This window comes from Castor canadensis, chromosome 12 (assembly GCF_047511655.1).
Source record: "Castor canadensis chromosome 12, mCasCan1.hap1v2, whole genome shotgun sequence".
NCBI classification, from domain to species: domain Eukaryota; kingdom Metazoa; phylum Chordata; class Mammalia; order Rodentia; family Castoridae; genus Castor; species Castor canadensis.
This window is the reverse complement of record NC_133397.1, coordinates 53,197,317-53,213,594: the sequence shown is the minus strand read 5'-3', so window position 1 is coordinate 53,213,594 and position 16,278 is coordinate 53,197,317. Positions and strand designations below refer to the sequence as shown.

General features: G+C 34.6%; 1 protein-coding gene across 6 annotated transcripts in view; it reads left to right on the top strand.

Annotated features, from left to right (window-relative positions):
- Nucleotides 1-16,278, top strand: part of Usp34 (ubiquitin specific peptidase 34) — a 194,577-nt gene that overhangs the window by 102,035 nt on the left and 76,264 nt on the right. For all 6 annotated transcript variants that reach the window (XM_074049804.1, XM_074049807.1, XM_074049805.1 and 3 more), the window contains 7 exons: nucleotides 12-95; nucleotides 762-848; nucleotides 5,255-5,455; nucleotides 9,946-10,028; nucleotides 13,052-13,092; nucleotides 13,233-13,357; nucleotides 14,632-14,784. In XM_074049804.1, coding sequence (XP_073905905.1) covers nucleotides 12-95; nucleotides 762-848; nucleotides 5,255-5,455; nucleotides 9,946-10,028; nucleotides 13,052-13,092; nucleotides 13,233-13,357; nucleotides 14,632-14,784 — 774 coding nt within the window. The remainder of the gene's footprint in view (nucleotides 1-11; nucleotides 96-761; nucleotides 849-5,254; nucleotides 5,456-9,945; nucleotides 10,029-13,051; nucleotides 13,093-13,232; nucleotides 13,358-14,631; nucleotides 14,785-16,278) is intronic.

Genomic DNA, 16,278 nt, shown 5'->3' with positions numbered 1-16,278 from the left:
TTTTCCGACAGGGAAGTTATAGTGACCTTTATCCAGATTCTGATGATTCAAGTGAGGATCAAGTGGAAAATAGTAAAAATTCCTGGAGTTGCAAGGTTTGATCATACTTATTTTGTAATGTATTGGTAAAAATAATTTAACTACATTTTCCCAAAATTGGGTACTATAAACCTTCATCATTTTTAAACTAGTTTACTATTAAAATAAAACAGTTAAATTTGGGCTGGCAGAGTGACTCAAGCAGTAGAACTCCTGCCTTGAAAGCATGAGGCCCTGAGTTCAACCAAAACCAAACCAAAACAAAAATGACTCTTTAAAGAAAAGAGAAAAAAAAAAAACTTACGTTTTACTCTAAGTCACAGTATATAAACAGATTATTTAATGTCTTTGTGCTCTTAACATTGACCTACCCATCCCACCCCACTCCTTCCCCATACACATTGAAATACTGTGTTAGGACATCCCAGTGTCCACGATTCTTATTTTTTATTTTTTATTTATTCTTCACAATACTTAAGGCCTTGTGCTTGGAAGTCAGGTACTTTACCACCTGAGCTACAAATGTCTGGAATTTTGTAAATGACTAATAGAACATAAAGACATGTTTAGACTTTATATACCATATATTGGTGATTTAAAGAAAGTAATTTTCTAAATGAAATGTAACATTTTACAACTATTCACTTACTGGGTCGATAAGCAGATTATCATTACATATGCAACAGCTTTTGTCTTACCATTTCTCTCACAATTGCTTACAGTTTGTTGCTGCTGGTGGGCTTCAACAGTTACTAGAAATTTTTAATTCTGCAATTCTAGAGCCTAAAGAACAGGAATCATGGACTGTGGTAAGTTAAAATTTACTGTTTCAACCAATTACAGTATTATTTCATCATCAATTTGAAGGACTTCTGTTTCCATCAGCAAAGTATAACTTTGGCTACATTCATCATTATAATAAGGGAGAGTAAATCTACTGCTTCGAATAAATGTAAAGCAGACAAACTTTATTAAACACTTACCTTCTTTTTTTATGATAGTCTCTTGGGTGGTAAATCATATCTCACTGTGCTTTTAAAATTTACATTTATCGAATATTAATGATCTTGAGCATCTTTTCCTACACCTATGACCATTCTTGTGTGTGAGTGTGTGTGTGTGTGTGTGTGTGTGTGTAGTATAGTATGTGTAAAAATATGTCACCTTCTTGGGTGAAACATCTTTTCAGTTACCAGTGAATCCAGGGAGGAGATCAGCTGATGGACTTTTTTGCATTGTTTCCATATTTGGGCTACTTTTAGTAATGTTGCTAAGAATAATCTTGTCTTGGGTATGTACATAGAAATCAGTTATTGGGCCCAATGATAACTCTGTGTTTAATTTTTTTTCTTTTTATGTTAAATTTTTAAAGAAACTTCCAAATAGTTACACAGATGTGTGAGGGTCCTAGTTTGTCCACATCTTTGCGAAGGCTTATTATTGTATGTCTTTTAGATTTCTGCCATCCTAGTGCTTGTGAAGTGATACCGTATATATACCTTAATGAGTAATTAAACAACTTTTCATGTGCTTATTAGCCATTTTCGATCTTCTTTCCATACATGTCTATTAAAACCCATTGCTTGTTTTTAATTGGGTTGTATTTTGTTGTAAGAGCACATTATATATTTTAGATACCAATTCCTTAGTAGCTATGTGTTTTAGAAATATTTTATTTCTTTAGCAGATGTGTGATTTACAAATATATTAACTTTTTCCTTTGTTGCTCTGTAATATATAAAATTTTTTCTTTTTTCTTTTAGTTTTTGATTTATGAGACAGGGTCTCACTATGTACTCAGGCTGGTCTCAAACTTTTGATCCTCCTGTCTTAGCCTCCTGAGTGCTGACATTACAAATGTGTACTACCATACCCAGGCAGAAGTTTCTAATTTTGATAAAGTCAAATGTCTCTTCCTTTGGTGTTTATGGTGTCATATAAAAAAATAATTTCCAAATCCAAGGTTATGAAGATTGATGATTATGTTTTCTTCTAAGAGTTTTCTAATTCTAGCTCTCACATTTAGTTTTTGATCCATTTTAAGTGAATTTTTGTATGTGTTGTAAGGTTGCCATATACTTTTTATGCTGTAAACTATACACATTTCAAGAGATAGTTGTTGTTTTGGAAAACGTCTATACTTGTTTAATCTTCCAGCTATAAAATATTTTCATTACCTCAGAAGTCCTATCCTGCTGTTTTGCAATCAGTTTCTTCCCCTGTTCCAACAAACCACCCTTATGCAACTATTAATCTGTTTCTGTTATTATAGATTAGGTTTTCATTTTATAGAATTTCATATAATTGTAACAGTGCCATACGTATGCTTTTGTATCTGTCTTTATGTTAATGTGTTTTGATATTGGTGAATGTGTATTGGTAGTTGTTAGTTTTTATTTCTGAATAATATATTTATTATATATCTATACCACAATTTGCTTATGTACTCATGTACTAATGGACATTTGAATTTTCAATTTTGGATTATTAAGATTAAAGCTGCACAAGACGTTCATGTATAGGTCTTTTTGTATGTGTTTCTGTTTCTCTTGGGAAGATAACAGATAATGAAATTGCTAAGTATTATAGTGTAAAACTCAAATTTATCAGAAGCTGTCTACTCTTTTCCAAAGCATGGAACATACCAGAGTATCATTTCCTGTATATCTTCACCAGTTAGTATGGTCAAGAGTTTAAAATTTGATTCATTCTGGAGTTGGGAATATAGCTCAGTTATGGAGCACTTGCCTATCACGCATGACGCCCTGAGTTCCATTTCCAGGATTGCAAAACAAAAACAAAAAACCGAGACGGGGTGGGGAGAGAGAGTTTGTATTATTACCTCATGGTGGTTGTGCTTTGTTCGTTTCCTGATGATTAGTGATGCTTTATATATTTTCCTGTGCTCATTGACCATGTGTTTATATTCTTTAGTGAATTATCCACACATTTGTTCTTTTTGTGTGTTTGTATACCATTGTAAGATATCTTCCCCCACCCCCTTTTACCAGTTTGGACACATCTTTTTTTCAACTACCGTCTGTGTCATTATATTGACATATCATTTAAGAAAAGTTTTTAATTTTATTGAAATTTCTATCAGATCTGCAAAACCTTTAATCTAAGGTTCCAGAGGTTTTTTTTCTCCTGTGTTCTCTTCTATACCTTTATGGAACTCACCCTCACACTTGCTAGGCTGGTGCCCTATCACTTAAGCTATATCCCTAGCCCTTTTTGGTTTAAGTTATTTTTCAGGTAGTGTCTCACATTTTTGTCTAGGCTGGCTTGGACTGTGATTCTCCTATTTACTCTTCCCATGTAGCTGAGATCACATGCATGCACCACCACACCAGGCTTATTGATTGCAACAGGGTCTCACTTAACTTTGTGTCCATGACTTCAAACCTCCCTGTCTCCACAGTAGGTGGTTTTAGAGGCATGTATCACTGTTCCCGCCTTATAATGCATTTTTATTTAACTTCTGTATATGTTAAATTGAGGTTTAGTTTTATCATTTTTTTATATAGCTATTCAGTTTTTTGGTTTTTTGGCAGTACTGGGCTTTGAACCCAGGCCTTTGCACTTGCTATGCAGGCACTCTGCAGCTTGAGCCATGCCACCAGCCCAAGTATTTAATTTTTGGTGATACTGGGTTTTTACTTCTATGCCTCATGCTTGCTAAATAGGTGCTTTACTGCTTGAGCAAAGCCCCCAGCCCTTTTTGCCTTATTTTTTAGATAAGGTTTGGTTTTTTTGCCCAGGGATAACCTGGACCATGATCCTCCTACTTATGCCTCCCATATAGCTAGGAAAACAGGCATCTACCACCACACCCAGCTTTTTGTTGTTGTTGAGATGGAGTCTCACTAACTTTTTGCCCAGGCTGGTCTTGAACTGGCATCCTCTTGATCTCTGCCTCCCAAGTAGCTGGGATTATAGGTGTGACTCACTGTACAATGCAAATCTTTTGTTTATTTAGGCAGTACTAGGGTTTGAACACAGGGCCTCATGCTTGCTAAGCAGGCACTCTACCACTTGAGCCACTCTACCAGCCCAGCCATTCAGTTTTTCTAATACCATTTATTGAAAAGACATTTCTTCCTTCTCTGAATTGTCTTGTTGCCTTTATTATTTATTTATTTTTGCAGTACTGGGGTTTGAACTCAGGGCTTCCCGCTTGCTAGTCAGGTGCTCTACCACTCGAGCCACTCTGCCAGCCCTATCTTGTTAACTTTCTTGAAATTCAGTGATACAGTATTGCTTTTACTAAGAGAGGAATGCTGTTTACTGGAAGATGGAAAGAGGTCCACCACTTAGCATTGGAATCAGGAGGCCAATAATTATTGTAGTGAGTGAAAGGTAGAAGTCTCATCTCATACATAAGTGATAATGGTAATTAATTTATTTAAAGAAAGAATTTTGAACTTGAAATCAGTTGTAGATTTTGTCTTCATACCAAGTACTTAATATTTTACTGAAGTATTTCTCTTATTTTAAATGTATGTATGGTAAACCAGTGCAGCATTCTCAGCTGAATTATTTTCTTCAGCTGTTGAAAACTGATTTGGTCCCAAAATATTGAGTATGTGCCACCAGTGTGAGGAAACAGTTTTTAATACTTTGTCTCTCAGTCCATTTGATTGATGACTAAATTCTATCCCTTTTGTATTTTAAATAATTTTTAAAGTTTTATTTATTTATTTATTTTTGGTGGGATTGGCATTTGAACTAAGCGCTTTGCACTTGCAAAGCAGGTACTCTACTGCTTGAGCCATGCCTTCAGTCCATTTTGCTCTGGTTATTTTAGAGATTGGGTCTCTCAAACTGTTTCCCTGAGCTGGCCTCAAACCTCGATCCTTCTGATGTCAGCCTCCCAAGTAACTAGAATTATAGGCATTAGCCACTAAAACTTGGCTTGAATAAATTTTTTAAATTATAGTGCATTTTGTGCAGTACATTTTTCCAGAAATCCTTCATTGAACACATACATTTTTATGGTAACTATGAAATAAATTCATTATAGATACCCTCTTAGTGTCTACATTTTTTAATAATATTGGACTATTACTAACCATAACATTTGAGTAACATTTTTACAGCACATTAAGACTAGCTATAATTAGTTTTCTTTTCTTATGCTTTAATTTCCAAATTATATAGTGACCATATTGTATTAATGAAAATAGAGAAATGACTTTTTTTTTCTCATTCACAGTGGCAGCTAGACTGTCTTGCTTGCTTGCTGAAATTAATCTGCCAGTTTGCAGTAGACCCATCTGATTTGGATTTAGCTTATCATGATGTCTTTGCCTGGTCTGGTATAGCAGAAAGCCATAGGAAAAGAACCTGGCCTGGCAAATCAAGGAAAGCTGCTGGTGATCACGCCAAGGGTCTTCATATACCACGATTAACAGAGGTAAAGTATAGAAATTTAGCATTAAATTGTAGTAAGGAATTCCACTTATGTTTGGAGAGAACATTATTCTTATTTTCACAAAGTGAAGGAATACTGTTAATACATAACAAATGTTATCCTAGATTACTGTGATATGACCTAGCACCTATAGTTTTAAAGTGGTAACATGTTTTGATGTGGTTATAATGAGGAATCAGTAGTCCTTTTCATTTCTTCATCCAAGATGAAGGCATAATGTACCATTTTAATATTATCTAATTTTATAATTACATTTATAACCATTTACTTGAACCAGTTACTTGAACTTAGTAGTTTACATACTAAGTGGAATAGAAACCATACTAGTTACTTCAATACAGGAAATTTGAAATAGGAAATTTATTTTATTTTTCTTTATTTTAGGGTGTTAGAAGTCAGTACTGGGGTTTGAGCTCAGGACCTCAGGCTTACTAGGCAGGTACTCTACCACTTGAGCCATGCCCAAACCCAGGAAATTGATTTTGTGAGTGTGTGTTAGAGTGCTAAGGAAGTTTAAAAAAAAAAAAAAAGAAGGGTGGATGTGAGGTAACCTGGATGAGGAACCATTCACCACACCTATAGCTTGAGAAATATAGGAAAGTGTTACAGTTATTAAGGAACCAGAAGCTTATAGAAGAGATCCTATTGAACTTGGTTTTAGTCTTTTGAGAAAGTGGTTCTGCATTTTGGCTGCTGGATTTTTAGAGAACACATAATAAAAGCTGGTAATAGGAGTCCCTGAAGGATGAAACCAGCTGCCTCTTCTGGGTAAAATACTTAGGGAACAATGATGACAAGAAAAGCAAGGAAGTTGGGTGCTAGTGGCTTACACTTTTAATCCTAACTACTTCGGAGACTGAGATCAGGAGGCTCGTGGTTCAAAGCCAGCCTGAGCAAATAGTTTAAAAGATACAGCCCCTCTTCTTCCCCCCCCCCCCCCGCCCCCAAATCTCCAAAATAATGAGAGCAAAATGGACTGGAGGTGTGGCTTCATGGTAGAATGCCTGCTTTTGCAAGTGTGAAGCCCTTAGTTAAAACCAAAAAAAAAAGAAAGGCAAGCCGACTGTGTAGTGTCTCAGATAAGGAGAACCAAGAATTTGGTGTGTGATATATTAGTCCTAATAGACAAAGGGTGAATTTAGGGATGAAAGAAAGTAGTATGATAACTAGCACATCTAGCAGTAAAAATATAATTCATTTTTATTGCGGATTTTGTTGTTTTTGTAATCCAGTATTTGCCTGTCCCACATCTCTGTCAGTAAACTAGGAGAGAGATGAAAATGGTTTTTATTATATTCTCTTTGTCATTCTGTAATTTTTTTTTTTTTTGCTGTGCTGGGACTTAAACCTAGGGCCTCGAATATGCTAGGCAAGTACTCTATCACTTGTGCCAAGCCCCCAGCCCTCATTATATAACTTTTTGAGAAGACCACCTTCCCTAATACCTGCCCAAGAACATGGGAACAATGAATTGTTAATATATAGGGGAATATGGTGATAAACATAAGATTTGGAAACTACTGATATAAATGAAAACCTGAAAAATATTTCTCTTGCAATTTTAGGAGTAAAATGGAAAAACTGATTTCTACCAGTATTCATTTATATTTGATAAACACAATGGGACATAATGTGTAATCTAAATACATTCCACAGTGTTGTATACTGTGAACTACTATGCTAGTAATGTTGTGATGTTTCCATTATGTTTTTTTTTTTCCAGAGTAAACCTTCCAGGTTATGATGTGAATGTTCAAATTGATTGTGATTTTTTTCCCTCTTAATCCACTAAATAATTTCAGTATTGGTATTTTTGAGATTTGAGTAATGTATGTAAATGTGAAATATACACCTTTATGGAGCTTATAAAGTGATTTATTGTTAAAATATATGCAACTGCATACTTATTATAAACAACTGAAAATATACAAATGAACTTCCACTTAGTCATAGTTAACTACTACCGTTAATACCCTTGTTACCTTTTCAGAGCTTTCTGTAAGCACATACCAATATTAGATATTTTATAGTTTAGAAAATAGTTACACTGTATATTCTTGGCATTAATCTATTAGCCAAAATAATTAAAGCTTAGTATGTATATCAGAGCTCTATAGGTGTAAAAACTTCTGTTGCATCAATTCTGGAGCCTAAGTTCTCCATTTTTTTCAACCTGATTGAATTGTCTTCATAATAAATTGAATAATTAAGCTTGTAACTGGATCACTTGCCCCTTTCTCTTTTTATCTCTACTATTAGCATTCTCTTAGATCTGCAGTTGGTCTCAACATGTTCAAGCCTCAGCGTATTGTTTCTTGTAGACTTCACATTTTCCCAGAAAATCCACTTGGTCTGTATCATAGTCACTCTACTTCCTGTCACAATGCTGCTGGGCATACAAAGAATCCTTGACCTTCTTGTCTGTGTCACTTTTTATGGCTAATGCTTGCCACACCTCTTACAGTCTGGCAGGTTTTAGGAATGTTTAACTTGTTTGTTTGACCATTGTAGCTTGGACACCATTACATACATTTTATAACACTTAAAATTATCCCACAAGTCTCTGAGGCCCAAGTGATTATCCTATCCTTATTCTCTTATGTTCTTCTGATTAGATAATTTCTGTTAATAGTCTATCTTCAAATAATAATCTGTCTTCAAGTTCACTGATCCTTTTGTGGTCTCCAGTTTCCTTTTAAAGCCTCTTTGAGGAAGTTTTCATTTTCGATTGTTCAATTGTAGAATTTTCATTTTATTCTTTCATTAGCATCACATTAGTTTTTCTACCTGTTTGTTATGACATTGTTTTCTTACATTCTGAAACAGATTTAATGCATCCATTCAGACTCTTGTATTGTTCAACATTTGAACCTTTCAGGTTTAGTAGCTATTGACTGCTGTTGTCTTGACTATGAGTCATGCTTTCCTATTTCTTTCTGAATCTAATAATTATTATGTACTGCATTTTCAGACTGACATGTTGTAGAGACTTACATTGTTTTGTTCTATAGAGTATTCTTTTTATTTTGGGGGGAAGTCCACTTAAACATCCAATTATCTCCCTTGCAGTGGGTAAATTAAACTCTCTGCTCAGTTATCATCCTCATTGTTTTTACTTTCCCAAATGTGATGTTCATATGCACATTTAGGGGCTTCCTCATTTCCTAGATCTTCCCTCTTCTCTTTCTATTAGCTCAGGAAGCATTAACCTCCATCTTTTGACCTTTCTGTTACTATTGCTTTCTAGTTACTATAACTTTCTACTTGAGTACTATCCATCCATTTCCCTGCAGTTGTAAAGCTTAATAAATATGGTTATACCCAGAGAAGTTCCATTCTTTCAAAATCCAACTTCTTGGCAATAGTTTTCTTTCTCGCTCTTCAGGCCTTCTGAAATCCTCCCCCTCCCCCCTTTTGTTTGTCCAGTTTTTAAATATTATCTGGCTTGATAATCCTATTCCTGGCATTTTAAAGTAAGTGCTCTGTGGCTCCTTTCTGGCCTTCTGTGGGAGTACATCTTCTGTGAGAGATGAATAAATTGAGCATATTTTGTAGTCTTAATATGTGTGATTCAGTGATTTTTCTACCTCCTCCAGCATCTACTGGCTGCACTTATTTTTCAGCCATGGCATACTTTCTACCTCCATCTTCACAAGGCTTTTTCAGCTTTCCTAAGTCTTCTAATTTTGATATGTTAAGGATAGTAAGGAAGGGTAAAAGAAGGTAAGGAAGAATAGTAATTCATTAATAGATTTACTCTCATGGCTTATTCCATTTGGTCTTGTTACTAGCCATTTTGGAAGTTGCTTTCAAATCCCATCCTAGACATCACCTTTTCTGGAAGCTTTCTAGTTCTGCCAGGAACAGTTTGGTTGGTACGTTCTTCTGTTTTGCTCATTTAGCACATTGTATATGCTTGTGCTGCACTGCTTTTTTGCAGAGCTATCTGCTCCACTAGAAGAAACCCAAAAAAGAAACACTACCTTTTAATGCATTTTCTTATTTCAAAAGTTAAAAAAAAGTTTAATTTTTCACTTAACTCATGTGAACCATTGACATATATAACACATAGTATTCTTTTCACCCAATTCAGTGACATTAGTGAATCTGTGGATCAAATATAAAGACTACTTTTGCCTTTATTTCTTAATTTTCAGTTTTGCCATTTTAAAGTTGCTGCTGTTAAATGTGGTTTCAGAATTCTGATTTTTTAATATTTGATGTTTTAAAAGTATTTTCAAATAATTCTAAGGACATTCTTTATGTCGTCATGAATTTGGAATCAAGTTAAAAATATACTTTATAACTTGATATAGTGGTACACACTTGTAATCCCAGTATCCACAAGGCTGAGGCAGGAGGATTGTGAGGTCCACAGCAAAATCCTATTTGAAAAAAAAAGGAAATAAAATAAAATAAAAATGTGTTTTGCTGCATTCAAAGATTTTTTTCCTTATGTTTTTGTTTTAAAGGTGTTTCTTGTTCTTGTCCAAGGAACCAGTTTGATTCAGCGGCTTATGTCTGTTGCTTATACATATGATAATCTGGCTCCTAGGTATGAATTTTTCATGTTATACATGTGTATACAGTTGCACTAGCAATATGATGGTTTACAATTTCATTTTGAAAACATTTAAAATTAAACAAGAATATTTGGATTTGATAACTGTCATACCTTTTACTTAGATTTATATATCTATATATATATCTATATATATATATAGATATATATATATATTACCAACATTTAGCCAAGATTTATCATGTTTTCACTAAACATGCTTTCTGAATCTCAGTGTGAGTTGCAAGCATCATGATTATTTACCTGGAAAATACTTTTGATGTATAGCTCTAAAATCAAAGACATTTTCTTAAAAACTAGAATAAAACTTTTCAAAGTAATAAAATTTAACAATATATTATCTAGTAAAGAAAATACCCAAATTAATCTCTTTAGTATTGGGGAAGGGAACTGGTGTTTTTATTCATTATAAGTTTTTTTCCTAGTCCAGGATCATGTGTTGCCTTTTTTTTTTTTTTCAAGCAAGGATACTTTTCTCAGCCTTTCACTCATAATATTGACAGTTCGAATAGTACTGGCCAGTTGTTTTTTTTGGTGGTGGTGGTGGTGGTGTGCTGGGGATCAAACCCAGGGCCTTGCACATGCTCGGCAAGTGCTGTACCACTGAGGTAAATCCCCAGCCCCAAGCCAGTTTTTTTATAGCAAATTTTTCTGTTGCTACTCATGATTACATTTGTATGATATGTTTCTAGCAAGAACATTTCATAAATAATATGTTTCTTGCAGTATATCCTGATGATGTCATTTTGTCCCACTATTAATAATGTTAGTTTTGATTGTCTGGTTTCCCACTCCTGGTTTCTTGCTGATTTGTATCTGGCTTAAATATTAATATAATGCTTGCAAAATGCTGATTTTCTAACTTAACTGTTTCTTTCATATTTATTAGTTGACATTCTATTATAAGGAAAAGTTTCCTCCATTTTATTTATGTAGTTAACTATAGATTTGGATTCATGGATTTTTTTTTTTTCCATTCAGTATCTTTTAGTTCATTTCTTTCATTATTCTCTTTGCTTAAACTGTATCAGGGTTGGCTACTAGAAACCTCTTGTTGATGTGACCTCTTCACATAGCCCTATGATTTGAGGATGAAATGGGGTTTCTTTTTCTAAATGTCACTACAGTATCTTCTAGGCTATTTTATTCCCTGCCCTAGTCCTGAATTAACCATTTTTATAAACAAGATTCTAGTTTCTATTGGTGGGAAACCTTGAAAATGTTGGGATTTGGTATGTTCATTGTTTTGATGTGTTATTGCTTCTAGCTCTCAGTAGACAGAGCTATTTCTTTGGATTATTTTGGGCATTTTTTAAAATATAGAAAATGTTAATAATAAAGATTCAAGTAAAGTGGTTGCTGATTAATACATGGAAACCTGACTGCTTTATATAGTCACATAAATTATGTTTAACTGAAAAATTAATTGCCAAGTATTCCAGTAGTTGTTTTGTTGGACTGAACTTGGTAGTTGTACCCAAATGACTTACTAAGCTAAGAGTTTAACCAGTTCCGTTCTAGTAGAGCCCATTACATTCTTTGCAATATTAGTTCATCTCCCTCAATCCTTGGTGCTTTCTCAAGTCCGCTTCTGTGCTATGATGTTTTCATAGGTTCTCAACCTAATGTGGCTACATTTATTAAAAACATATTAAAAATGTGTTAATGCTTAGGTGAGCATTAAAATTAAAAGAGAGAGGAATAGGTTGCTTTTGGTAAAGTTAAATATTTTTTACCTGTATGTTAAAAGGTAAACGTGAAACATGGTCATATACTTGAATTATATGTATCAGCTTCTTTTTGTTGTTTAAAGTGAATAAAATGAGTCAGTCTTAGATTTTGATTTTTTTTTTTCCTTTGAAACATGATCTCACTATATATAGCCCAGGCTGGCCTCAAATTTGAAATCCTGCTGCCTTATCAGTCTGCCTTGGTGCTAGAATTATAGGCTTGGACAGCTGTGCCCAGCTGGTTTTTTGAAATTTTGAAGGGTATTTTGTTAATTGTTAGAAAATAAGTATTCTGTAGATCAGTATTTTTTTGTAAACAGAATTTGTAGGGCAAATAATCCCTATTTATTGGTTTTGTTAAAAATGAAAAATAACTTTTTTTCGGGGGACACACTTGGGTTTAATCTCAGGGCCTTGTGCTTGATAGGCAGGTGTTCTACCAGTTGAGCCAGTCCTCCACCCTTTTTTTTGCCCTGGTTATTTTGGATGTATGATCTTGCTCTTTGCTCAAGCTGGCCTAGACTGTGGGAATGCCATGCTCATGCTACCACACAGAGCTCTTTTCTCACTGAGATGGAGTCTCCCTAACTTTTATTTTGGCCTGGGCTAGCTGAGGACCACTATCTTCCAAGTCTTAGCCTCCCAGGTAGCTTGGGGTGACAGGCACATGCCACTGTACCCTCCCTTCCCCCCAGCTGTTGATTGAGATGAAGTCTCAGTAACTTCTAACCTTGAACCCTGACCCTCCCAATCTCAGATTCCCAAGTAGCAAGGATTACAGGCATGAGCCTTTTTGAGGGTTCACTTAACTTCAATGTTCATTCAAGCTTTATTTACTGAAATAAGCCATTTTTGTTTCACTTTGAAATATACCTTTTTTATATGTGTATTGTGATACAGAGGATCTAATGTGAGACCTTACACATGGTAGGTAAGAGTCTACCTCTGATTTATACCCTTAGACTTTTTTATTGATTGTAGTTATCTTGCTCTGCAATAGATCTTAAAATTTGTCCTTCCTGTCTGTCTGAAACTTGCTACCCTTTGACCAACAACTCTTTATCTTCTGCCTGCCCCCTTCCTCCTGCCTCTGGAACCATCATTTTACTCTTCATTTTTTTGAGTTTTATTTACCAGTGGTTTTTAAAATAAGTAATGCCATAAAACAAGTAAATACATGATTTTCTTTAAATTTAATCTGTTTAGGGCAAGTTATAAACTTTATATGATATTAATTAGTGGTGGTGGTATGTTTTTATTTTACAGAGTTTTGAAAGCTCAGTCTGATCACAGGTCTAGACATGAAGGTAAGGGTTCCACAAAGTTCATTTTCATAATGGTAGTAATAATAGATATAGTGATATATCTTTAGTAGTATTGCATGTTCTCTTTAGCATAAGCCTATATAGTCATACTTTTTCTTTTTTCTTTTCTTTATTTTTTTTAGTTTCACATTACTCAATGTGGCTCTTGGTAAGCTGGGCTCATTGCTGTTCTTTAGTGAAATCTAGCCTTGCTGATAGTGATCATTTACAAGATTGGTTGAAGAAATTGACTCTTCTTATTCCTGAGGTAAGATAAAGATTGAAGATTAGTGCTTTTACTCTTCCACATATATTTTCATATTATTAGCATTGTTAATTTAAAAACAGTGAATGGGAACAATTGTGCATAATTCCCTAAATATATCAAAATATTTAATTCTTTTAGGTCTAGAGTTTGGTACTATCTACAACTATAGCACTCACATTTGTCTTTTCTGAAATGTTTGCTTAAAGAGTGACTATTTTGCTTTGTAATTTTTTTTTTTTTAATTTCTTTTCCCAGGGATTTAGGGGATGTAGCCCAGTGGTAGAATGCTTGCCTAGTATGATGTAGGCCTGGGTTCAATTCTCAGCACCTTTTTTTTTTTTTCTAAGAGGTGGGAAAAGTTTCAGCATTTACTTTGGTAATTTATAGTTTAGAAAAAAAAATTTTTTTTCTTTTTCCATTTAATTAGAAACAGAGGCAAAAGAGATGAAAAATCAATAAATCAAATATATTTTGCTTTCTGTGTTGGCACTGGGGCAATATAGTTTTCAATTCCTAAGTGAAACTGTAGAAATACAGCTCTTTATTAATACACTTATCCTTAAAGTAGCATTTTTTTTTAGTCAGCCTTGTCTACTTGTGTTGGCTTTAGGTTGAATATGCCGTATGTATTCTTCTGGCTTTGTTCTAGGTCTCATCTTGATTGTGACCTTTGCACAGTTCTCTTAGAATCTGTAAAATGATCTGATTTAAGGACTTTCTAAATTGCTTCTATTTCTGAAAATATTTTATCTTGTTATGTCATAAATAACTCAGTTCTGAATATCCTTTCTTTAATCCCGTTTTGTATTTGTTTATTGTTTTTGTGTTTTGCTTATTTTTGTTTTCTGTTTTTATGGCCGTACTCACATTTCTATTAAAAAACTATTACTGGATACTTTATATGATCATAGGTTATTTACATGCATGTGTATATGTTATCAGAGCATTGTGTTTAAGATATATTGCTAGAGCTGGGAATGTAGCTCAGTGGAAAAGCATTTACCCAGCAAAAAAAAGGCCCTGGGTTCAATAACCAGCACTGCAAAATTAATAAGTAAATAAATAAATTTCTAAAGAAGTCTTGTAAAGTTACTTCTGCTAACATATTGTCATTTTGTGGTCGTCGTCTTCTTTTTTTTAAGTAGTGGTGGGGATGTAACCCAAGGCCTCTCCCATGCTAGACAAGTGCTCTGCCTTGAGTTACATCCCCAGCTCAACATTAGCTTTTTTAATAATAACTCATACTGACTCTGGAATTTATCTTTTTAATTTAGACTGCAGTTCGTCATGAATCTTGCAATGGACTCTATAAATTATCCCTGTCAGGCTTAGATGGGGGAGACTCAATCCATCGCTCTTTTCTACTTTTGGCTGCCTCAACATTGTTGAAATTTCTTCCTGATGCTCAAGCACTCAAACCTATCAGGGTAAGATTTACCGTGTTGAGGAGGAGATTTCTGTTTCTGTAATTTCCTTTGCCCTTTATCTCATTGTACTATATCCTATGGTTTTTCCATGTAGTTTTTACTTTGAGGATAATAGTCATATAGTTCTTAAAAGTGACAACATTGTGATACATTGTGTCCATGTTACAACTGGTAAGAGAATCTGTGTTTTTAACTTTAGCTGTGTGGACTCTGTTATGAGTATTCTGTTTTGGAAAAAGTGTTCCTTTTGAGTTTCTGGGCCTTCTTTCTGATTGATAGAAATACTATAAATGTAGCTCCCTGCATTAAGTAACACAATTAGGGTTGTTTTTTAATTTTTCTTTTCTTCCCCATTATATATACCAGACTTGTAAAGGTTTCTTTCTACCACATGATAAATCCAGAGCTCTTTTTTTTTTTTTTTTTCATTTTTCTTTTATTATTCATATGTGCATACAAGGCTTGGTTTATTTCTCCCCCCTGCCCCCACCCCCTCCCTTACCACCCACTCCACCCCCTCCCGCTCCCCCCCTCAATACCCAGCAGAAACTATTTTGCCCTTATCTCTAATTTTGTTGTAGAGAGAGTATAAGCAATAATAGGAAGGAACAAGGGTTTTTGCTGGTTGAGATAAGGATAGCTATACAGGGCATTGACTCACATTGATTTCCTGTGCATGGGTGTTACCTTCTAGGTTAATTCTTTTTAATCTAATCTTTTCTCTAGTTCCTGGTCCCCTTTTCCTATTGGCCTCAGTTGCTTTAAGGTATCTGCTTTAGTTTCTCTGCATTAAGGGCAACAAATGCTAGCTAGTTTTTTAGGTGTCTTACCTATCCTCACCCCTCCCTTGTGTGCTCTCGCTTTTATCATGTGCTCATAGTCCAATCCCCTTGTTGTGTTTGCCCTTGATCTAATGTCCACATATGAGGGAGAACATACGATTTTTGGTCTTTTGAGCCAGGCTAACCTCACTCAGAATGATGTTCTCCAATTCCATCCATTTACCAGCGAATGATAACATTTCGTTCTTCTTCATGGCTGCATAGAATTCCATTGTGTATAGATACCACATTTTCTTAATCCATTCGTCAGTGCTGGGGCATCTTGGCTGTTTCCATAACTTGGCTATTGTGAATAGTGCCACAATAAACATGGATGTGCAGGTGCCTCTGGAGTAACAGTCTTTTGGGTATATCCCCAAGAGTGGTATTGCTGGATCAAATGGTAGATTGATGTCCAGCTTTTTAAGTAGCCTCCAAATTTTTTTCCAGAGTGGTTGTACTAGTCTACATTCCCACCAACAGTGTAAGAGGGTTCCTTTTTCCCCGCATCCTCGCCAACACCTGTTGTTCCAGAGCTCATTAATTAAAAATTTTTAACTAATCTCAAAAATAGGATATGTTGTAGGATTTGCTAAAAATTCTGGTGTTATTTATTTATGTACCTCTTCTGATTATTTTGATTTTACAGAAAGTAGGAATGTACTCAGTTTTG